This window comes from Alligator sinensis, unplaced genomic scaffold, assembly GCF_000455745.1.
Source record: "Alligator sinensis unplaced genomic scaffold, ASM45574v1 scaffold297_1, whole genome shotgun sequence".
Lineage (NCBI taxonomy): Eukaryota > Metazoa > Chordata > Crocodylia > Alligatoridae > Alligator > Alligator sinensis.
In genome coordinates, this window is record NW_005841848.1 from 2,302,738 (window position 1) to 2,327,489 (window position 24,752).

Genomic DNA, 24,752 nt, shown 5'->3' on the forward strand with positions numbered 1-24,752 from the left:
ATCAGTTGGACAATGTTTTATTGATATATCTACAGTGTTAAAGCAAGTCTCTTATCATAATAATAAAGTGAACTCTAAATACAGGTTTCTTGAATTCATGAATACATATTTTGCTGCCCTCCCACAGGGTGATGGCCCCCACACAAGGGCTATGGCCCCCTAACCGGGTGTTCAGCCCCTACACAAGGGGTTCGGCCCCCCAACAGGGGGTTCAGCCCCCACACAAGGGCTACTCCCCCCCAACAGCGGATTCAGCCCCCGAGCAAAGGGTTTGGCCCCCACACTAAGGGGTTTCAGCCCTCCAAAAGGGGTTCGGCCTCCCCCAACAGGGGGTTCGGCCCCCACACAAGGGGTATAGCCCCCAACGGGCTACCACCCCCCCTGCATTAAAAAAAAAAAAAAAACAGAAAAAGAACAGAAAAAAAATGGAATATCCAAACTTGCAGTGCAGGGAACATTTTTTTTTGTTCCCGCACATGCCTGTTGCCCCACGTCAAAGGGGTTTGAGGTGGGGCAAAAGGCATGTATGCGCTCGTGTGGACGCACCCAATGAGGCTATATAAAACTTTAGGTTGATTATAAAGAAAATTTTAGACAATGCTATAATTCACCACTCTATAAACAGGTGCAACTTTAAAGCGTAAAATATGACAAGCTACCCTAACAATAAAAACAAAAGAATGCAATTTACCATAGGTCTATCTTGCCGAGTACCCCGTGTCACACAGTGGCAGGAGAGGGAGGGGATGCTAAAAGGGAGAATGAACAGGGTACGACTTGGGTTTTTCCCCTATTCCTCTTCCTCTTGCAGCCTGCAACATTTAAGATCTAGGAAGTTCCAATTCAAAGGTTGTATTCCTAACTCCCATGCTCAATAGCTGCTAATGCATCTTTCCTCCAAGAATTTGTCCATTCCCTTTTCACATCTGGTTAAACTTTCAGTTTTCATAATACTTTTTGGCAATGAGTTCCACACTTTAATTATACATTGTGTAAAAAAGAACTTCCTTTTGTTAATTTTAAACTTACTACCTACTAGTTTCATTTTATGGCCCTTAGTTCCTGTAGTGTGAGAGATAGTAAATAATAAATTCCTATTTATTTTCTCTTTGCATGTAGTATTCTGTCAACCCTTATGTCCCCTCCTTAAGTGTCTCTTTCCTAAACTGAATAGGCCTGGCCCTCTTCCGTCTCTCCTCAAATGGAAGGCCCTCCATACCACTAACCATCTTTGTTACCCTTTCAAGTTCTTGAAGTTCTTCTTGAGGTGTGGGGACCAAAACTGGACACAATATTCAGAGTGTGTACTCAACATGGATTTATAAAAGGGACATAATGATACTTTCTGCTTTGTTTACTATTCCCTTCTTAATAATTCCTAACATTTTATTTGACTTTTTGATAGCTGCTGAGCATTGAACTGATGTTTTTAGCCAACAGTCCACAATGACTCCCAAATCTATTTCCTGTGTGGTAACAGCTAAAGTAGAGCCTATTATACTGTAGGTATAGCTTGGGTTATTTTTGCCCAGATCTATTCCTTTACATTTATCTTCATTGAATTTCATCTGCCATTTAGTTGCCCATTCCCTCAGTAGTGCAAAATTGTTCTGCAGTTCCTCAGTCTGCACTGGTCTTTACCATTGAATAATTTTGTCATCTACAAATTTGGTCACTTTCCTACTCATTCCCTTTTCCAGATCATTTATGAATAAGTTAATAGTACTGGTTGCAACACCCTACTGCTTACTTTACAGCTTGAAAACTGACCACTTACATTCACTCTTTGTTTTTTTTATCTTTAAACCAATTTCTAATCCATGATGGGATGTTCCCTGTAATCCCATGACTATGTAACTTAATTAAGAGCCTCCGATGGGGGATTTTGTCATAAGCTTTTCGAAGTCCAGATACTCTATGCAAGCTGGATCACCCTGATCCACCTGCCTATTAACACCATTAAAGAACTCTACTATGTTGGCAAGGCATGATTTCTCTTTGACTAAACCACACTGTTTCCTCCCTGGCAAGTCATGTTCATTCATGTGCTGAACAATCCTTTTATTTTTTATTCCTGTCCCTACCACTTTTCCAGGAACAGGTGAAATATTGAGTATTTCCTGTACCTTGGAAGCCATCTCTCACAGAAGGCTGACATTGACAAAGAAATCCAACATTGCCTTAAATGTGCAAGTGCAGCCTTTGGATGCTCGCGGAAATGGGCGTTCAAAGATCATGACATGAGCTCCGAAACCAAGCTTAGGGTTTATCAAGCAGTTGTGATCCCCGCCTAACTGTATGGAGTGGAGATGTGGACAGCATACAGGAAACACCTCAAGTCAATAGAAAAGTACCATCAACGCCAACTGTGGAAGATCCTTCAAATCCTGTGGGAAGACAGACGCACCAATATTAGCGTCCTCTCACAAGCAAACACCATGAGCATCAAGGCAATGATCATCCAACATCAACTTTTCTGGGCCAGCCACATCATCAGGATGTCCAACTCCAGACTCCTAAAGCAAGTTTTACTCTCCCAGCTCAGTTGAGGCATATGCTCAAGAGGAGAGCAACCTCAAGGCCAACCTGAACAAATTCAACATTATTTGCATTTGCAACAACACCGCCCTAAATGGAGGAAGAGTCTGCTTCAAGGAAATCGGTACTTTGAAACATTATGACAACAAGAGATGGAAACAGGGGCTGGAAGAAACCAGCATTTCATGGACTGAATCAAGAATCTGGAGCCACCCATCCCACATGGAAACACATAACCCAGTTGTAATAATCTGTTGATCCCAGATCAGCCTCATCAGCCATCTTCAAACCCCCAGATAATGCAATCATGGAAGACATTCATCCCTGACTACGAGGGATTACTGAAGAGAGTTCCCTGGGTCCCCTCTAAAGCCCTTTCTAAATTTTGGAGTCATGCTGGCAACCCTCCAATCCTCTGATACCGAGGCTGGTTTTAGTGATAAAAACTACAGTGCATACTATTGTTAGGAGTTGGGCAGTTTCCAATCTGAGCTCCTTTAGGATCTTAGAGTGAATGCCATTAGGTCCTGGTGATTTGCTGCTGTTTATTCATCAATTTCCCCTATGACCTCATCTATTGAAACCTCAGTTTAGGTCAGCTCCACAGACTTGTCCCTAGAAAGGAGTGGATCTGATGAGGGAACCTCCCTAACATCTTACAGAGAAGACAAATGCAAATAATGCATTTAATTTCTTAGCAATGATCCTGTCATCCTTTCATCCTTTAGTACTCCTTGTACACCCCGATTATCCAAAGGTCCAACTGACTCCTTGCAGGTCTTCAGCTCCTAATGTACTTAAAAGGTAACAATAAAAATATTTCTTTACGTCTCTAGGAAGTTCCTCCTCAAATTCTTTCTTAGCTTGTCTTATTGCAGTTTTACATTTGATTTGCCAGAGTTTGTGCTCTTTTTTATTTTCCTCATTAGGATGCGACTATCACCTTTTGAAAGAAGCCTTTTTTCTATGTATTGACTCTGCAACTCTGCCATTACACCATGCTGGTTTTCTTTTGGTTCCTCAATAACCCATCTCTGTAAGAATTTACTGAGTGATTGCATTGCTAAACACACTTTGTTGTCCACATTGTGTTTATTTTTGAAGTATGAAGTCATGCCTATAGTTCCAGGCTGGTGTCTCACAGGAGAACATCACACTTTTTGTAATTTGAGAAAAGTTAAAATAAAGAATTCACCAGTGGTCAAATGTCCTTTTTCCTCTCTATTCACAAAACAGCCCTAATCCATAAAAAAGCTTCTTAAAATATTCTTTATAATTCTATACAAACAACTTGCCATTTCAGATTTCTACCCGAACCATGAAAAACAGCCATATAGTTTCCCCCTAAACTAAATGTTGCTGATTTTGTTTTGTATTGAGCTGTGTGACTATGTCAAATTCCTCTTAATGAGGAGGATGTGTTTGCAATTTCACTTCAAGATATTTCAATAAGATTCTCATCTTTTCCTTAATATGTTCATTTGAGATAGACTTTGCTATAAAACAAATTCAGATGCTGCTGATTTAGCTATGGTCTCCTGCTGGTTTTTCTATTGCCTTAACACACACTTATCATTAATGTAAAACCCACCAACTCTGATTCTCACTTCAGACTGTATGTGTGATTGAAAAAGCTGGTGATGGAATTATTTCTCTTGGGGAGGTATGGGAGAAGCTATTTGGGGAGGGACACCCTAAAGCAAACATAAAGCAGAAGAAACAGAAAGGGCACAGGGAGGTTGATATTCTTCCTTCTCCCCCAAAGCTATTCTCCAACAGAACATCCCACTCATTATTTACATCTTCAAAGTAGCATACTAAAATCTTCTCTCTCTCATGAAATCATCTCAGATTCCCAGCAGCTAGGACAATATATAGGCATATAATAAGCACAGAAGAGGAGTATGAGTTTGGACTTCAATCCTTTTTCTAGGGTCAGGTGGCATTTAAGCTACTCTTAGGGTACGTCTACACAAGGCAACTTATTGTATGTTAGACTAATCTACACGTGCAGTAATTACTGCACAGTAAATTAGTCTAACATGCTGTTTTCTAGTACCTGTAGAAAACCAGTATTAGAAATTGGCACGTTAAACCAATGCACTGAAGTGCACATGTAGACGCTGACAAGGAGCAATTGCTCCTGGTCAGCCTAGGCAGCAGGGGACCACAGCAAGTATGAAGAGCTACTCTGGCTCGGTGGGATGCTGCCTCCCAGCCCCATGAAGATCAGGAACTGTCCCAATCTCCACAGGTCTGGAAAGCAGTTGCCTAGCAGCTGGGACAGCTCTTCCAGCCATATGGAGATTAGGACCCATCCCTATCTCCACAGGGCTAGGAGGCAGCAGCCTGGCAGCCGGGACAGCTCTCCCTCATCCTGTGACCCCTGCCAGCCTAGAGCTGGCACCTGGGGGAGCCTGGAGCTCCCCCTGGCAGGAGCAGCCCTAAACTGAACTGCTCTCATTGGGAGCAAATTTATTTCTGATAGGTGCACATTCAGATGTGTGTAGGGGCCCAGTTTAATGGGCCTGAATTTTCTGTGCAGAAAATTCAGGTGCATTAAAGGCACATGTAGACATGCCCCTAGTGGCCCAAATTAAAATTTTCTGTTTATGTATAGTAAGAGAACCATTTTGCTGAACAGCCTAGTGAACAGATGACTTGCTTACGAAGTTGAACACCTGGGTTCTAAGTCCAATTCATCCAAAGTGTATTTGAATACACTTCTCTCACTTCCCAGAAAAATGCCCTAACTACTAGGCAATGGGCCAGGGAAGACTGAGGATGTCCTCTAACCCTCCTTTTGAAGCTTCCCCACTGGGAAGCCCCAAGTGTAATATTTGTGGGGCCAGAAGAAGAACAAGGAAGAAAGAACCAGATTCTGTAGTACAATGGACAAGCAATAATTTGGGAACAGTCTGTCCTGGACTCTGGCCCCTAGGACTACATATGATAGTGATTCTCAACCACGGTGTCGTGAAATCTTTTTAAGGGTACAATCTTAGCACTGTTAGGTATGCGAATAACTACACACAATTCACAAGATAAACCCAGAGACTTCAAACAGAAATCCACACGTCAAAACATTCTGACGATTTTGTGTGCTCTGCCCAAATTCCTTGCAACAGAAGAATTGTTCTATTGTTTCTGTTAGTCAAAAAATGCTGTGCTGGCCATTTCCTCTGCCACCTCCCCACCGGTGTACATTGAGTATAACGAGTGGGGCTTTAAGTCTAGAAAGGTTGGGAACCACTGACTTATGCATTTAATAATGACTGTATAAAATGCATAAACAGCATTGGTTTTCTCAGTTCCCTGTGCATGTTTCCTAAACACTATGTTATTTGGCAAAAAGTGAGTGAGGGTTACTCCCCACTTATGCGATGATTAAATTTTAGGTGCCTTGTATGTAATAGACTTTGCCTTTGTAATACTCGGTGTGATTTGCATGTTGCTTTAGTTACACTAATTCATTTTCACACAACTGAAAGAGCGGTATAATCATAATTACCATAAACTAGTAGTAAATTTGTAATTGAAGAATTTAAATAGCATTTACAAATTATGCTAAAACTGATCCAGAGGGACTCCTATTTCCATTTAAAAATAACTAAATAAAAAAGTCCATAAAACTAAATAACTTCAATTATGGAAAACATTTTAAGCTCGTTTTGGCTATATTCTTCAATCCCGAAAGTACCATTGGCACACCTGAATGTAATGCACTGTTCATCCCTGGTGCTCAGATCTAGAGGATGGGTGCAAGTCTGTCATAGCTCCCAGCTACAAAACTCAGTAACTCAGCTCAGACTGAAGAGGCTAATACTTTTAATTCTTGAGAGTCCTAGGAACAAACAAAATAGCATTCATTACAGGTTTACACCGAGGTTCTCATTCTGCCAAATGCCACACATTAGCAGATGACAGGGCCAAATAAAACCCTATTAAAGGTGCTGGGGCAGGCACAGGTGTCTGCTTACATAGGGCAGCTGTTAGATTCGAAGCCCAAGATTGCAAAGGGCCAATAAGATGTAGTAGGAATACAGATTAGGGAGATATAGGTCTGTGTTCATTTTCAAGACCTAAAGTTAAAATCTGTGAATCCATTTGAAAGACTAGAATACATACTGAAGTCAAGTTGCTTCCCATCTGGTTTCCAGCAGCCATATATAAAAGAGAATTCAGTCTTTCATATGGCAAGCTGGGTTCTCTCAGGGGTCCATGTCTAGCTTAAAATAAAACAGTTGTGATAGATGTTCACAAAAAAAAGAAAAACTACATACAAAAACATGAAAATAGGCTTCTGAGACCTAAATGGATAAATACCACACACATTTAAAAGCAAAGTAGCAACAATCAAGAAAAAGTATAAGTTTACATGTAATTTTTCTTTATTTGATATTCCCATTCATTTAAAAATCAGTCTGTAACTGTCGTGAGTTAAACTGCACTAGTATGTTAGGTGCAATCCAACGATTTTTGCCTTGCAGGTAAAATGCCTGCAGATTAGTAAATGTCTTTCTCAAATGTCAAAGCTTCCCTTAATTGCTGTTCTCTTCACACAGCACCTGGTTTAAAATGCTACTCTGTTTCAGAGCCTTCAGGCTGGAAATATCTTCACTAATGACAGGGATTTCTTCTTTTTGGTTCTCAGCTGTCAGTTCATCTTCACTGTCTGACAGTGCACACAGAAGCGTGTCATTTTCATAGGTAGGAAAATAATACCTGAAAGCAAGAATATTTAAGAAGATAATATTACTAGAGTCATGAGCTTTGTTGCTCAGATAGCTCACACACAGAGCTCAGACAAACTTTTCTTAGAGTGAATGGAGGCCTGACTGGGCCGGGGGAAGAACTAGCCTTAGTTGGTGGGAGGGAGCCCAACTGGTAAGTAACAGTGTTTGACCCTCTAGTAAACTGTTGCCTGTGGCATACAGGAACTAGCAGAGAGTGTGGGAGAATGTTTTTTGCTTGAGATATTGAATGAAGACTCTGGAAGCTTGGGTTTTAGTGGAATTCTGGCTTTTATTTTTGGGAGGTGGTTTTCTGATTTTTGCAGGGAATCCTTAGTATTCTGCCCACTGATTCCTTGCGGGTTCCATGGAAGTTTAGAATTGATCAGATGCAACATTCCAGAAGTTACTGTGTTGCTGACAAACAGAGGAATGCCAACAGTGGGAATGTATGGCTTCAACTCACTTGGCCAAAAGTGTGACTGACTGTGAATGACTGCTGTGATTCGATTCAGTTTGATTCTACATAATAATAATAATAATAATAATAATAATAATAATAATAATAATAATAATAATAGGATTTGGGGGTTGTGTGTATAATATACACGCATATTATGTAGACCCCCCCTTCATCCCAAAATACCTAAATACTGCATAATTCCTTCAGGATTTTTACTGTTCCCTCAGGGTAAGACCAGCCCTCATAATGAAGATTTCTACAAGATGTCCATATTTACTTGAAGGAGTCTTCAGAGAAGATTACATTAGCTGCTTTAACTGTGTTTCCTTGTGTTATGATTTTAAAGGTGGTTATGCCCTCAACTCTTTCAGCCCTCACCTGAAATTACTTAAGATTTTTTCTCCTGTTCATACCCCACCTTGTGGCTGAAGGTATAGGCCGTGGTTACTGTTTGCTGCTGTTTGTGAAAAACAGCACTGTAGATTTCTATCCTGTTTGTTTTTAACTGTTCCTCACCACAATCAGAGCCACAGTGAGAAGGCTAAGAGAGAGGGGAACTACCCTCATAAAATAGCACCAAAGTAATAGTCCAGAACACTACAGTGCACAATTGAGCCTCTGCAGGTACTCTGTGCAATTAAGGTGTTTTTTTTAAAGCAGGCTTCTGGTGGGGCTGAACCTACTGGATGCCTGGGATGGGAATTATAAGCATGAAGTGGAACAGTGTTGCAAAAGTCAAGCTGTTAGTACATTTTATAACAGCTGTATAGAGAATAGAGGAAGTGCTTCAGTGTCAGGAGCCATTCCTTCTCCTTGTATCTAGGATCTGTGGAACATCACAGACCATAGTGTTGCGGTGTCTGGGAGAGCAATCTCTCCAACCTTTCTGATTACAGACACTGTGGGGAATTGTATAAGCTTCAGGATCATACATCTACCATCACCTGGGTCTAAAGGAATGTCAGGTAGTTCTGGGTACTCTGTCATTAGCACAGAATGGAACATCAGGTTTTACTGACAGGGGGTGCATCTACACAAGTACTGTCCAACTTTGTGGGACACAGCAGTGAAAATACACTGTACCTGGTCAGCCCAGGCAGCAGGGGGCCAGACCTCCGCCTGCTGCCTAGCCACAGGACTCTGCACACTGAGGTATTCTCATACCCCAGGCAGCCCCAGTGCTGCCCTCCTGGAGTCTGGGCTGAACCCCTGGACTCCTGCCAGCCTGTGGCTGCTCCGTCATGGCTCAAACTGCTGTGGTCCTGGGCATAGCATCTACCTATGCCATTAAGGCATCGTTATAAATGCCAGTGCAGTTTGCTCCCGAGCTTAGCACTGTGCCGTAATGGCACATATAGATGCCCCCAGGGGATGTTCCCTGCCAGACCAAGGGCAGGTGAACCTACCAGCCACTAATGCTCCCAGCATCCCCAGCTGAGCCCAGCTTCCTATGCAGCCTGGCTGGAGCAGGGTAAGAGTGACCCTGAAGACTCACACCTGCTTTGGAACCATACAAAAAGTCCCCAGCTACTGCTCTCACGGTGTAGTCTACTCACCCAGTGGGAGAATAGAGGGAGGTAGGAGTGGGCTGTAGCCACCCCTGCAGTCCCATCATTGCTCATGCAGCCCCCTTTACAAAATCCTGGATCTGCCCATGTATACTGATATGATGACAAATTACCCCATGATGACAAATGCAGGAGGAAAAAACAAGTCAGCACTTACTGTGGTTGATCCCACGTAGATCTGGCTGGCAGGAATGTAATGTGTTTGGTCTCTTCCATATGGCTTATTAATTCAATCTTAGACTGAAATTTCTCCTGGCAGCTGTAGCAGCGACTCTGGTGGATTTCCCTTCTGATGAAGTTCACCAACTTCACTTGCTGATAAAACTTTAAACCTGGCAAATAGCAGAAACCAACCACTTCAGAAAAAACAAACACCAACAAAGCACTTCTAAATAAAGAAGTGGGTCAAGGCTGCTAACCTTCCACTGAAGATATACATGGTCTGGGTATTGTAATTCCGCAAATCTCTATCAGTATTTTTTCTTCCAGCTGAAGTGAATTTGGCTGCAGATACAGCTTAATAATGATGGATGATTTGTTTCCCTTCACAGCATATTGGAAAACAAACAATAGCCAAATGTGGCCCAGGACAGAGTCTGCATCATGCTCCCATTTTACCTCCAAGTTGAAAGGAGCTCTGAATTGCTTTTTTCTTTTTTTGGAATAATGACCATGGGATGATTGGGTCAAGGCATGTGCTCTCAAAATAAGAGATGTGCAGAAACTATTCCATGAAAGAACCCAACATTTCAAAAGAGAATATTGAATATCTTAGGCTGGAGAAATGTTCCAAAAAAAAGGAGCAAACAAAAAGGGCTTGGCTGTCCTTTGTTAGCTGGCAGAGGTAGTGTTTCCATAATGAAGAAGTTAAAAATATCTGAAAAAGATTAAATCTGACCTGTTTTCCAGTATCCTTAAAATGTGGTTTTCCCCAGACTAAGGCAGATTCTGACAATTACAGCAACTCTTACTTACCATTCTCTGATTTTATTTTAAGAAGGTCAAATCCATGTGCTTCCTGACAAAGAGAAACAGGCTTATTTCTAGTATGCCAGACTAAAAGCAGCTCAACTTTTTACAGATATAATAAAATCCAGTAATTTTGAGTTTACCAAGTCTTTTGTATGTGGTGATTTTAAATATCATTCTTTGTTTAGAATCCGGGTTTCAGTTTAAAAGTGCTTTACTATCCAAAGCATTAAGTCAGCAAGTTAGTGTAGTTCATACAATTTTATTGCAGTCTCTCTCTCTCTGCCATGTATACAATCTGCACACTTGCCAACAACAGTCACATCCTTGCTATAAAATGTGGCTTCCCTGAATTTTCTGCGGCGCATCCACTGGAGATGCAGTGTCTCTGTTCTGTACTAAAGAGGGCATTCTAGTGCAACAGAAGATCTGATCTCAAAATTGCTACAATCCTGCACTATTAAGTGTCACTTCACCTTAATAAAGCAAATACTATTTAAACATGTCGTACTTGCATGTGGAGATGTAATTTTTCTGTGGTGTCCACTTGCTGTTCACAAAATAGACAAACAGCATGCACGGGATGCTCTTCCCAGTCAGACCAGTCTCTGGGATTAATGAAACAAAGGGCACAAATTGCTGAAGGGAAAGGCTTGAAGAGAAAGGCTTGAAGAGATTCTTTGTGAAAGCTAAACAAACTGTGAAAGAGTAAGCTTAGTTTTACACTCACTCGGCACGTCTATACGTGAAATTAATGCAAATGAATAAACTCTGGAGCATATCACAACAGAGTTTATTGCTTCTGTACGCTGTGTCTTCATATGTGCCCAGGACTGCAGCAAACTGATCTGGACTGAAGCAGCCCCAGCTGGCAGGGGACCAGGGGGGTCAACCTACCAGCCCGGGGCTGGTTCAGCCTGGCTCAATGTGCTGCAGAGGGGCTGGCTGAGGCACAAGGGTGCTCTTATATGGGGCTAGCTGGCAGGCAGCCTCTGCACTGAAGCACCTTTGTGCCCCAGGCAGTCCCATCAGTGTCTACATGTGCACTGCTGCACAGTAAAGAACACCACCACAGGACAGTACTTGTATTTACAAGTATTAACTTACAGCAGAGTTAATTGATTTCCTGCGGCCTAATAGGGCTGCACATGTACATGTTTACTGCAGAGCTAATTAGGCAGCTCTGCAGTAAATGTCTTGTATAGATGTGCACACTTACACCAATATAAATCTGGAGAAACTTATTTAGGTTCAGACTGAGATCCTGCAATTGGGATTTATGATGGGCTAAACGAGTAAAAACATGTGGCTTCTTGTCAGAATAATAGCCTTTACATCACTGCATTTAAGTCCAAAACAGCTTAATGGCTATCCCTGAATAATGCTATGGGTAGACAATAGAGCTGTGTGAAATTTTGGCAACTGTTTCATTTCAGAGATGTTTCAGGCTATTTTGGTGCCTTAAACACCAAATCCAAAATGAAATGAAATGAGGCATCTGAAATATTTTGGAAATGTTTTTGAAAATTTTGGAGTTTTGGGGCTGGGTTTGCAGGGAAACAGCTGTATGCTGCTGCCCTGATGTGCGACTTGGCTCCACAGGGAGCAGAGATCTGCGCTGGTGGTCTCCTTGCTGCTGCTGCCTGCCCCGGCGACCTGGGGAGGAAACAGATTTTGCCAAAACAAAACAGGACAGTAATCTGAAACACTGAAACGAATCACTGTCCTCCAAAACAGCTGAATCCAAAACCGAATCGAAACGCAGCCATTTGCACAGGCCTAGTAGACAAACCCTAACCCCCACTTAGCCAGGGCACCTAACAGAGCAGTGAACAGTACTGTGTTTACTTGAATCCAAGACAAGGTCCCCCTCCCCCATTTAACATGGGGATAAAAAGCCCCTCGTCTCAGGTTTGAGTAAAAAGCAGGAGCAGGGATGGTCCTGACCTGGGGTTGGGGTTGAAGCTGCAACTGCTGCTCAGCCTCCCCCCCACCATTTCCACCCCCTGCTGCTCTGGCTCCAGCTTTGGCAGGGCTCTGGTCACACTACAGCCCAGGGCATGGAGCACAAAGTTGCTCCAGCCTGAGTCCAGCCTGGTAGCAGCAGTGGCAATGCAGCTTTAGTGCAGGCTCCAGCTCTGGAGCCCAGCTGGAGCTGCTACCACTGCAATAACTGCTCCATGGCCAGGCTGGGGCTGGAGCACCCATGTGCTCTGTTCTTTTGGCTGGAATGGAGTCAGAGCCCTACTGAAGCTAGAGGGAAATAGCAGTGGGGGGTTGGCTAGAGGCTGTGAGGGGACAGAGGTGGCAAGCAGCAGGAGAGGCCAGGCACGAAGAGGGGGCAGGTGCCGGGGCTGCAGATGCTGGAGAGGGCAAGTGCTTATATGTGCAGGCACTGGAAAGGCAGGCAGAAGGATAGGCAAGAGACAGGCTGCTATATTACACTACCACCTGCCCCCTCCATGCATCTTACCACCTGCCCCTCTGCCACTGCTTTCCCTGCTGTACCAGTGTAGGGCACGAATGCAAGATGACTCTCCAATAATAAGATTCTATACATGGGAAATGATAACAAATTTAACATTTTTCCATGCATAGAACTCATAATTGGAGGGTCATCTTAAATTCGGAGTCATCCTGGATTCAGATGATAGGGCACTGCAGGCAGTCAGTTACGGAAAAAACCTTGAATAATTGTCAGAAGTCATCTTGCCCAGCTTTGTGCTTAGCCACAAGATAATGCTTCTTATCCATGAATTATTTCCAATCTTACTCACTTCTCTAGGACTAAGCATGCCACCTCCATTGTGATCTTGGCCCCCCATAGTCTTGAAGTAGAGGAGCTAGAAGGGAAATATAACCAATCCCATTTGGTCTGTTGCTCACAGAGGGAGCAACAATAACCATTTCCAATTCAATCCTAAAGTTCCACTGCTCAGAATGTTATGATGTTTTAATTTTTTCAGGATGATGTTTCATGACTGGACTCTGCCCTTTGTATTCAAACTGGATTAAATTTGGTTTTGCTCCAATTTAAACTATCAGATAAATATACTCTGCCCTCATTATGGCAACTTTAATATGAAGAGTTTTGCAGTTGATAACAGCTTGGGGATTGAAAGATTAAATTTTGCTTACAAGTAGCCCACACGGAGGAGAAGCGTCTTTGATGAGACTTGTCCTGATGAAAACTGAACTTGATTTGATTAAACTATGCATCTCTTAAAAGTCTCTACTAAGCATGTAGATCCTCCCTATCCTCCCACATCTAACTCCTGACATGCATGTAGCACCTATGTAACTCTTACTCTTCTGGGTTATCTAGGAAGTCTCGATCGTCCTCTGACTGAACTTCTTCCCAGGATTTCCCAAATTCCTGAAAAAGCAAAAGAAAAGAGAAGTAATTTTTCAACATGTGACAGTTGGGAAAGAAACAGAAACCCCGCTTTAGATGCAAGGTAACCTAAGCCAAAATCAACAGCTTAGTCTGCATTTACTTTGCAATGTTTGTGTACCTAAGCAATCCACACAGCTTTGCTTTAATAATTCTTACTATCAACAGTTTTATTCACCTGCAATCAGGTATGCCACTCATTTTGCCTGGCAAGAGAAGTAGTGTTAAATCGGATGCATGCCTCTCAAAAAAGTGACACGTAGGCCCAGCTGACAACGAGAGTATTTCAACAGTAGAGCTGTACCAAGATATGGTGCTAGCAAAGTGCTGCTCATGTGGCTGCAGCTTCTACAGGCAAAACTGCACGTCTGCCAGGATAGCTCATTCCAGCTTGCAGATTCTGTGTCTCTGAGCAAAATGAGCTTTCCTGGCAGCAAAAGCATAGTTTAGCCAGCACGACTGTGCATGTGCTAGGAGCTTTTGCTAGTAAAGCTGTCAGTCAGGGATTGTACCTCTTCCCACTCCTAACTGACATACTTAATTAAGTGTGAAGTGCAGATTTGACTGCAAAATATTAAAAGAAGGCAGTATGACTCAGGAGAAAAGTTATAGTCCAGTAACCAAAAGCTTGTTGCCAGTTCTGCCACTGATATATTTACCGGACTCCCTAGATTCCCAAACAATGCGTGTGTTGTCCCCTCCTCCCCACCAATTCAAACGGGGGGGGGGGGGGGGGGGGAAAGCAGCCTGATCTTAGAATTGAGCATCAGACAAAGCAGAACAGCGCCATCTGGTGTCTGAGCTTCTGTAGCCCCCTCCTTCCTTCCCACAGCCACATACTGCTACTTTATGTCTTGGCCATTACCTGCCTAGCAGCTGCTCACCTCACAAGTAGCCAAGGATGGCAATGAGTCAGTGTGGCCAAGATGGATCTGCAGGGCTGGGATGGGAGTGAGGTGGTGGATGAGGGCCTGTGATGAGATTGGGAGGAGAAGGGCTAACAGGCTGGGGATAGGGGCAGCAGTGTTGGGTGTGGTCGGGGGTGTCAAAGTATGCGGGGTAAGCAGGGGTTTCCTGGGGTAGGGACAGCACCAGGACATCAGGAAGATAAAGCAGGGAGCAGGACCACCTGGAAGGGGGGACCTAATTACAGCGGCTGTCCCCAGCTAAGCCCAAAACCATGCTCCGTCACTCAGAGAAGCCCGGCACACTCAAATGCCCTCTTCCCCTGTGGCGAGTCTTCTAACAGGCTCTCCTGTGCTATCAGGGTATGCCTTGGCCTTCATGTGCTCTACTAACAGCGGTAATGGCAATGGCTAGGAATGGCAATTTCCTTAGGCATTGGCTGCATTGTTCTTTCACAGAACGAAGTCATGCTCCACTGCCTTCCAGGGAATTTGTCCCCTACATGGGAGGTAGTCCCCCGGCCCTGCAAACCCTCCTGCACTAGTTTAACACCCTGAGCTGAAACTCATATGTGCACATACATTTTTTTTGGAAGATCTGGGTAAAATCTGCTGAATTATTTTTTCCTGTGCCCTGCATGTTTTTGTAAAGCCTGGCAAAATAGGGCTCCTATAGACATGTGGGGAGCCTGCTCTGACACGCTGTAGCGCTCCAGCAGCCTTCCGTGTCACGTGCATCAGTGTCCCCGCGCTAAAAAAAATGGCGGTGGAGCACTTTGAAATAAAAGATGTTCAATGAGCTTTAGCTCAGTGCCCCACTACCATTTTTACAGTGCGGGGACCCTGATACACGGGACTCCCGAGCGCTTTTAATTAGTGCAGCTCGCTAATTAAAGCGCCTGGAGCTGTGCCCCAGAGCACATGTAAAAGTACCCATAGCACCCAGGTTTGGATGGGGTCCACTATAATACCTAATACAGATTCATTTTTCATGTGTGGAAAATAATTGCGTGGGGGGCAGTCATCTTACATCCAAGGTTGTCTTGGATTTGGGTAAATATGGTATGACCTTGACAGAGTCACTTCATGCCACCCCATTCCCTCTAGCCCTTTATGTGAGCGTTAAACTCTGGCAAAGACTGGCAGTGTGCGTGCGTGTGTGCATGCGTTGCACAATAAGGCTCTAATCTTGATCGAGGTTTTAGGTGCTCCTATAATGTAAATAACAGAGCCAATAATAGACTGAATGCCAGTACACTAAATACCAGCAGTGTTTTCTTCTTTGACAGATTCTCCCTGCCTTTAAAAATACACCAGAACCAATATAACTGACTAGTTATGTTAGTGGTATGTCTGTACTTATACTTTTGATGGTTGCAGGGCATTCACACACATCATATTTAACCATCTTGTCTCTGCCTTTTTCCAAATATCCCTGAGGTGTATGGTGAAATTTTAACAGGAGTCTCCATATATATTCACATTTGAACATTTTCTGTTTCTTCTGTTAAAATAGTCACTCACTGTAGTAAAGAATTTTATTAACAGGTCCTGGTAACAAGCACTATTATTATCAATGCAGTTTTATGAAAAAAGACTATGGACACATCATTTAACAATTTAATGAGAATTTTCAAAGCGGTTACAAACTACTGGCTAAATGGTACACAAACACCTCATCTCTAGATAGCTCTTACTGTACACTGTCATTGCAGATTATGGAATGAAAATTCAGTAATTAATTCAGAGATGCTCTGCTGCAGTACGTAAACTTTCCAAGTCGCATGGAAGACTCATTAATGTCACCACTATTGTGAGATAACATGAAGCCATTAACACCTCTCACCACATGTTCTCACAGCTGCACACCAGTTTCCTTTGGAAACTGTGGCTGCAAACCTCATTTCTTGTAATGAAGCTATGCAACCCACAACTGCAAAATTAACAGATGTTTTCACATTTTTCTTCCCCTGCCACTAAGACACACACACAAGTAAACCAAAAAAAATATTAAACTTTATCTTCTGCAAAGATGCTCTGCAAAGGGAGAAAACAATTGAGTATGAGTGTCTTTTGTCATGCATGCAGAGAAGGCAGAGAGGACATTTCTGAAAAAAGCTCTCTTTTTATCCTGCTGGCTTTTTACAGAAAAAATTCTGGGTTTTTTCTGCTCTGGAAGATTCCATTTAAAAATCAAGGACTAGTGAAGTTATTTGTGACAAGAGACTGAAGCTGAACAGTTAGGAGGGAGTGGATTTTAGGAAAGATTATTAAAATCTCTAGTTTATTTAGTTTTGTTTTCATTAATACCTATTTAACTGCAAAGCCTTATGACCAACTATGACTAAGAACATCTTTGTCAAGCATTTAGCATCCCTGCTTTTTTATCTCAGATGCAAGAGCTCACTACAAACCTCTCTTGAGACCCCCTGAGACAGTCTTAGTACAAACAGAGAAAACAGAACTCATTCCAGTTCAAGAAGTGGAAAATACATATTTGAAAAACATTCAAGCCTTTATACACATATACCCCCCCCCCCACACACACACACAAAACAGAGTGATTTGTGAAACCTCTTTTGTAGTTCACATTACAGCAAGGCTGCATATAAAAATGGAGAGCAAGTGCAAAGATGGCTGCATTTTTCCCCTTCAAAATACAGCTTATATCCACAAAGCCAGATTTTCCTGCTACTGTTGCTCTCCTTAGCTGGCATGCCCACCATTTCAAGGGTTCCGTAGACAGCAAAATATGTGACAATGAGTGGACAACCCTAGGTAAAGGGCCTGAACTACTAAGTTAGCACTTTCCCCAGATGAACGGGAATTCAGCTGTGAGGAAATGGGAGTTACACTCCTATGCATCGCAACAATTAAATAGCAGCTGCCTTCCCCTGCAAGTACACCTTATCTTCCCCAGAACTTAAGGTACCTGCCCCACTTTTTACTCTATATTTGACCCAAACATTTTTAAGGCTGACAAGGCCCTAAACTTCCAGAGTTGGGGCGTTGAGGAAAAATAGTTAAAAAAATTAAGACAATTAAATATTTTTCGTGCGGTGTTATCATGTTGCCTGTCTTTAACCATCCATTTGTCTATTTATGACATAAGCTCTTTGAAGCAAGAGTTATATTTCCTTGTGTGCTTATAAAAGTACTCCTGCAAAGGATCCCCAGTTCTAAATGCAGCCTGTGACTTCAGCTTTGGAGGCATTTTCAAAAAATGTCTAAATGGCTCAGGGGCACAAGTCCCATTGGCTTTCAATGGGATCAGTGCATACAGCTCACCTTGGTGACTTGGAAAATCCCACCTTAATTCAGTATAACTACTAAATACCTAATAACCTTGTGATTGGGGCTTAGGGATGAAGTTAGATGGATAATAAAATGACAAGAAAAGTTTCTCTCTCTTTACAACCAAAGATTATATCTACTACTATACAGTTACTTAGTAGCAGCAGATCATGTGACCAATAATTGAGGCAACAGATTCAAGGCCACTTTTAAGTAATGCCCCCCCACCCAGCCTTGGTAAATCAGAAGACAAACTATTTACATGTGATTTCACATATACATTATTCCAGGCTTTGTCAAGAAGGCTAATTAGGGCAGACAATGACCAATATAGAAGAGATCAGATCAAAAAAGAGAGAGGAAGCAACTTCCTGGTTAAGAAAGGAGATCCTCATAATTAATTACACTATAAATGCTAATGAAGCCAAAAGCATAAATGGGAAAAACAAAGGCTAGGCTCCTGCTTGAAATGAAGTCAATGGGAGTTTTGCCACTGACTTCAATGGGAAAAGGAATAGGCCCCAAGGTTGGGAGGCAGTTCAATGAAAGCTCTCAGTACATGTGAACAAAAAGACCTTTAAAACACACAAACACACCAAGAAAAAACCTCCAGTTCCAGCTACAAAGCTGACTACAAAGAACATTTACAGAGTGTTCAGTGAAAATAATATGCAAGGCAAACTTACTGGAAAAGTAGGGCCACAAAAACAAGTTTGCTTTAAAAACGAGTACCATTTTTTAAAATTAGATAACCTACAAACAAGTTTCCATGTAAACAGGTTAAGATCCAGCTCCCATTTCTAAAAGTTTATTGTATTCATTTTAAAAGGACTAAGGATTAAAAATAGATTTTATCACTAGACACCCATTTAGTCTTTTATTTATTTATTTTTTAACTATAACAATAAACTTGACAGATCTGACAGAAAGATCTGAAAACTCTCATTTGTCTGTGAAACACATACCACAGTAGTCAAAAGCTACTAATCTTTTTAAATCAAGTCATGTTCTGTAATGAGTGATTGAACACTGGATATCACTCATTTCAAAAAGGTAAAAAAGTACATATCCTGCTATCCAATGAAACTGATCTTGTTCAAAGGCATAACTTTCCATTTTGGCACCTAGTAGAGGGGGCAGAGGGAACTCTTACATCCTGGTGCAGACTGTGGCAGCAGCATGGGCTGCTGCTCCTTGGTGTAAGCTCCCCCAACACAAACTGCAGTGGTGGTGCAGGTTCCCTGGGGCTGCCATTCTGCCCCCCTTTTCTCCTCCCCTAAAGTCAAAGTATTGGTCTTGCTCCTGGGTATTTCAAGTCAGAGCAGAAAGGACGGAGTGTTCTTAGAGGATGAAAAACAGGAAAGCTGCGGGCGCTTGTATTTAAATAAATAATTCCTCTAGAAATACTGCAAAAAGTGGGGAAAGAAAGCAGCAAGAAAAGCTGTCTTTGGGCAGCTTCAGCTTCTGGTGCTGAATCTGGATTCAGCTCAAAAATAACTTCATCGCATTAACATAATCACTATGGTCCAAATGTGCACAGTAGGAACTAACATTATTTGTCTTCATAAATATGGGGTAATCCATTGAAACTCCATTGAACAAATTACACTTTGTATTCTCTTTAATCTCATTCCCTCCTCTGCAAAAAAATGAATAAACAGCCCACCAAAGGTCATTTAGAGTGCAAGCACACTCCACAGTGTCTGAGACACTCTAAAAACCAATGTGGTTGGTACTAATGAAAACATTTAGGCCATATAAAATTAGCATGCAGTCTGTTTGCATTACATATTTTACAGTAGATTAGTTTATAAATCAGGAAAGATTTTTCAAAGAATTTTGATACTATTTGGTTTTCTTCCTACCTACAAAGCTAAGCTGCCTCACTAGCAGCACTTCGAGTGTGCAAGACAGAGGGAAGAGGCATATTCTAGAACCTCCTAAAGAGAAATCTAAAATAGGTTTTTTTCCTCTATACACAATAAGCCCAAGTATTTGAAACTGGAAATCACATGTTGTATACGAGTCATCAGATAATGTACCTGCTATTCCCCTAGGCTGATTATTATCTGCTTGTACCTGATACAAGTAACTTTTAGGGTAAAAGCTAGAAAAATGTTGTGACTGATTTCTGAAGTGCATCAATTTAAAAACATGGAGTATGCTTAAAATCACCTCAGAAATTGAAGGATTGTAAATTGTGGGCAGGGATAAATAAAACTGCTGTTAAAATATGGCTATGGGATGGTGACACATACTAACAAATGGCAAGCAGAGTTATGGTAATTTAAAACAAGCCTCAATTAACTGAATAATACATCCCCCTGTGGTCACTGCATGGGACGTTACAGGAAAAGTTACTTAAAAAGTTTTAGAGAGGCGTAACATCTTTATAAAGACTATTTTTAGTATTCCTCTGCCTAAAAGGTAGATTCTGAAAGGCATGGCTTTCATGACAGACAGCTTGAGTAATCAGCACCTGGTTAGCAATGTGCAATAGCCACGTGGGATCTGCTACACTTCAAAGCAAGACCTACGCATGCTATTGTGTTTCCCATGTGTGTCACCAGGACCTCTGAGGGCACATCCCTTGGTTCTCTATGATGCAGTAAGGTGAGCTGCCCCATGATCCTTTCCCAATGAATTCTGAGAAGACCTGTTTGTCCTTCTGGAGCTACAGAGGTAATTATGGGAAGGCACTGGAGGACTGTCAGTATTACAGTGATTTAGTCTGCATCCTCACTGCTAGGTGGATGAGTTACCAACCCAAATTAATGGTATACAGATTTTCTAGTCCACATCCCTACCCAGGCAGATTAGCTGCACTGAGAGTGCCATTTAGCTCTGATGTGAAGCTTTGTATATAGATAAGAAGGGGTGAATAAGAGCCCAGGCTGGTTTTGCCATAAAGACACACCCTTAGTTACAGGGTACAGAGGGAGGCATAAAAAACCTCTAGTTACCTGAACAGCTCCTCAAAATATCACATTCAAGTCTGATACACCTAGCAGGCCTAGCAGCAAACATTGGGGATGCCTGCTTTCCAAAAGTACAGAGATTCTAAATTTCAAGCTCTGAAAACCCCAAGTGTCCAAGCAGTGACATCTTTCCATCCAGAGATGGTATCACAGTCCTAGTCTTCACATTATTGATATTTAGATAGGGGTAAGCAGTAGAGAGCAGATGGATTTCTGTAACAGGGGAACCCAACCCCTGTTACTTAAACAGATAGAAGGCAGCATTATATAGCTGCAAGTAGTGGCAAGCAGCTGATTTAGTGTCAACTGCAAAAAGGTAAGCAACCAAAGGGAGATAGTGGGGGCTCCAAAGCTGAAGCAAGTTGTAAGCAACTGTCCTAGAGGAAGCTGCCATGAAATAGGCTACAGGGCCCAGAGCACTGGGCAGCTAGCTAAGTAGCGGCTGCAGCAGATCTGAGCAGTCTGCTGATGAGCAATGTGTAGTTGAGGGAGTCAGAGAATGTGACCAGAAGAGAGTGCAAGTGGAACCCAGGGCCATATACACCTGGCTCCAGGGCTGGAGACAGCAGCCAGGCCCTGAATGCCAAGGGGGAAGGAGCTCCTCTGAGAAGGCCACAGAACACAGGAATAAGATAGTAAGGCAACCTTGAGGGGTTGTCTGAGACAGCCAGCTGGTAGGGGCAACAGGTTTTGCTTGGGCTGCATAAGCCCTGGGTGTTAATCTTTTTTTCTGGGAACATGGGATTGTTACTTATGAACATTGTGAGGCATAGGAGTAGCTAGAAGAGTGAAGGCTACGAAGAGTGCCCAGCAAAAGGTGCTGGACTGATCACTAAGGACCGTGCTGAGGATTGTGTCACGGAGGAGAGGAAATCACCCCAAGAGGCTACTCTTTTTTATTGTAATATGTAATATTAAAGGTGGGGCAAGTAGAAAAAAATGGAGGTTGCATCAAGGCTGGAGCATGCAGCAGGTAAAACTGATTGCCAGGGGCCACTGGACTCTGAGATCCAAACTTGCAAAAATTTTACATTGGGAAGGAGAAGGAAACAAACTTGCCAAAAAATTAGAAAAGAAAGGCAGGTAAAATTCTAGAATGAAGCAGGGGAGAGAACAATGGGGAAGATGATGCGGTGATGTGGTCAAAGATGCATGAAAAAAAATTCATAACATGTATCAACATAAAGAAAACATGTAAAAATTACTTAACTCACAACCAAAATGCATACACTTCTTGGTTATAATGTGGCAGCTGCGGAAACTGCTATTCTACAAAGAAACTGAGATGAGGAGATGCAAAATGGCAAAAAAAAGCTGGTGGGCTTGCTAGGTAGATGGATACACAGGAGATTTAGACTGAATGTAATTATCTAAGTAGAATTGTTAAATCCATCACAGGTGTCATGACCCAAAGGGTATGATTTTGTGTGCGCTTCGGCACTGCAGAATTATTTCCCGCCACATGGAGCTTTCTTTGCACGGTGCAATTCTCAGTTGCAGAGGGAAAACCCTCTGCAACTGAGCAAAGGAGTTCCCGCCACCCATATGTAAATTTATTTCCCACTATTGGCTGTTTCTAAATTATTCCCACGTGGTGGCTAGCGATTGGCTTGCTAGCCATATAAGAGGCTTGAGCAGTTTCCACCCAAGTTGGAGGAGGACTTCACATCCATCTTGTGAAAAACTCTAAGCGCGCCGTGGAGCCTAACAAACTCCGCGTGTGCCTTAGAGGAGGATACAGGGGCCTGATCAAACTCTAGCCTCTCCCCGTCGCCGCACGATCCCCCGACGTACCCCACCCTGCGCGCTCGTGGAGAGTCACCTTTCGGACGGTCCACGGAGCCTAGCAAACTCCGTGAGTGGTATCCAGAGCTCTGTTCGTGTTTGTTTAGTGGAGCCTAGCAAACTCCGCTTGTGTGTCTTCGGTGGAGCCTAGCAAACTCCACGTGTGTGGGTTTTTTTTGTAACTGCAACTCAAGAAAGTTTTCCTGCCTGCACCGCGACCATCTACGGTGTAAGTAAAATAATCTTTAATCAACCTCTATGTGTCAGTGCCTAATTCTAGTTCGCCGTGCCGACCTTTTCCCCGGCCCACGTGCCCAGGCTGCTGGCCACAGCCCCTCAGCCCCAAAAACAGGCAGGCACATCAACATGGGGACAGAATAGCAAACTCTTTTTTTCCCTCTATTTTACTTGAAATCCATATAACATCATCTTGGTAGAGTATGCTGTCTTTCAAATTATTTGCAATTTATGCCTAGTAGAAAACTAATTCAAGCCAGTAAAATCTGTTAGTGCTTCTTTTATTTCATTACTGTATCTTATTTTCCCTGCCAGTTGTTAAGGTTGAGACTGAACACTCATTATTTTGATTAAAGCATCTTCAAGCTGTATTCCTTCAGGTCTCAAAACTGATTCTTAACAACAAATGTTTGTTAGTCCTCAGTTTAATAAATTACCCCCAATATCATATAAATGAATTTAAGTGTCCTTCACTTGAATTTTGACCTTTGTGCGAAATGCTGGTTCAGTCTTTGCAAGAAACTGTAGCTCCCCCCATCAATTTACTAATTATATGCAGAAGCTCTTACCAAGTAATTAATGATATAAAATCTGTCATATTCCCTATTTTTGGCATTGATTTTGCGATGCTGCTTCTTTCTCATGTGATCTTTAAGTGTGTTTTTGTCTCTGAAGGTTCTCTCACAATATAAACACTGCAAACTAAAATAAAAAGGTAAATAGATTAAAAGGTACACAAATCAATACAAAATATTTCAGAGGTATAAACTGTTTATCTGAATGATCAACAAACAAACAATTCTAAGAGCTTGAAGTATCATATATATTAATATATATGTAAACTGACTATGAAGCAAGAAGCCTAATGCTATTGGGGAGGGGAGGGGAGGGGAGGGAAGGAGAAGACCATATAAGAACAACCACCACCACCAATAAAAACAATGTGTTATGGGTAGTTAAGTCTTCATCACACAAACTACAGAATAAGAAAACATTTTGATGTATCGAAAACTTTTTTCTGTTACAAGGTCCACAGATTGAGCTTTCACCAGCCTAAAACAGACAGAATCAGGCTTCTCAGACACCGCATACATGTGCTATAGAAGAAACAGTGAATTTTTACCGCAATACATTATTTAAAAAAAATACTCTGAATGAACTAACAATGTTTATCACACTGGCCCAACATTCTCAAACGAGGGAAGGCTCATCTGTGCACTACAAACCTTGATGATGGGACTTTTCAGTAAGTCAAAATATTAATTTTCTATTTTTTCCCCCACAGTCAAGGGCCGGAAATCCATTGGCCAATGAGAAATTAAAAGCAGTATGTGTTCAGGAAGGGGGAGACACGTAGTTCAGTTGGTAGGGAGACTAGCTATGGACTGGAAGGAACTGGGTTAAAGAAAGTGAAGCACTGTCTCACTGGCCTGTAAATGGGACAGCTTTACCTGTATGCCTTCAGGAAGGATCAAACAGAACTACACACATTTTAAAACCCTTCTCCACTATTATACAACATGAAGCATCCTTCTACTCAAAACAGTATGGTTTGATGCCTAAATACCAAAACTAAAGCTTTGGAAAGGTAACCTTTTTTAGCTCAGCAGGTTCCTATCCTCCTAGATAGTGGGCTATAAAATTGCTTGCTAGAGTGAATTTTAGGCTTCATAGAAGCACATCAGGTCACCACAATAAAGCATATTTTAATGTTGTTCTGGTAGGGAATTAACAGAGAACTGAATTTTTGTTTGATGGATGTATACCTGGAGGTGCTATGAAGATCCAGAACATGTCTGTGGAGTAAGGTAGTTTTGGACATCTCACCAAGAGCAGCAAGATATTTGAGGTTTGTAAAAAACTAGCTTCAGGAAAAAGGACCAGTTGG

General features: G+C 42.2%; 1 protein-coding gene across 1 annotated transcript in view; it reads right to left on the reverse strand.

Annotated features, from left to right (window-relative positions):
• Window positions 1-400: 400 nt before the first annotated feature.
• The window catches only part of ZNF277 (zinc finger protein 277), a 94,796-nt gene continuing 70,444 nt past the window's right edge, over window positions 401-24,752 (reverse strand). Inside the window, exons 7-13 of the mRNA XM_025208751.1 lie at window positions 23,434-23,566; window positions 13,580-13,647; window positions 10,783-10,879; window positions 10,278-10,320; window positions 9,460-9,634; window positions 6,250-7,263; window positions 401-2,387 (exon numbers count right to left, since the gene is read on the reverse strand). Of these exons, the coding sequence (XP_025064536.1) occupies window positions 7,080-7,263; window positions 9,460-9,634; window positions 10,278-10,320; window positions 10,783-10,879; window positions 13,580-13,647; window positions 23,434-23,566 (700 nt within the window). The 3' untranslated portion in view covers window positions 401-2,387; window positions 6,250-7,079. The remainder of the gene's footprint in view (window positions 2,388-6,249; window positions 7,264-9,459; window positions 9,635-10,277; window positions 10,321-10,782; window positions 10,880-13,579; window positions 13,648-23,433; window positions 23,567-24,752) is intronic.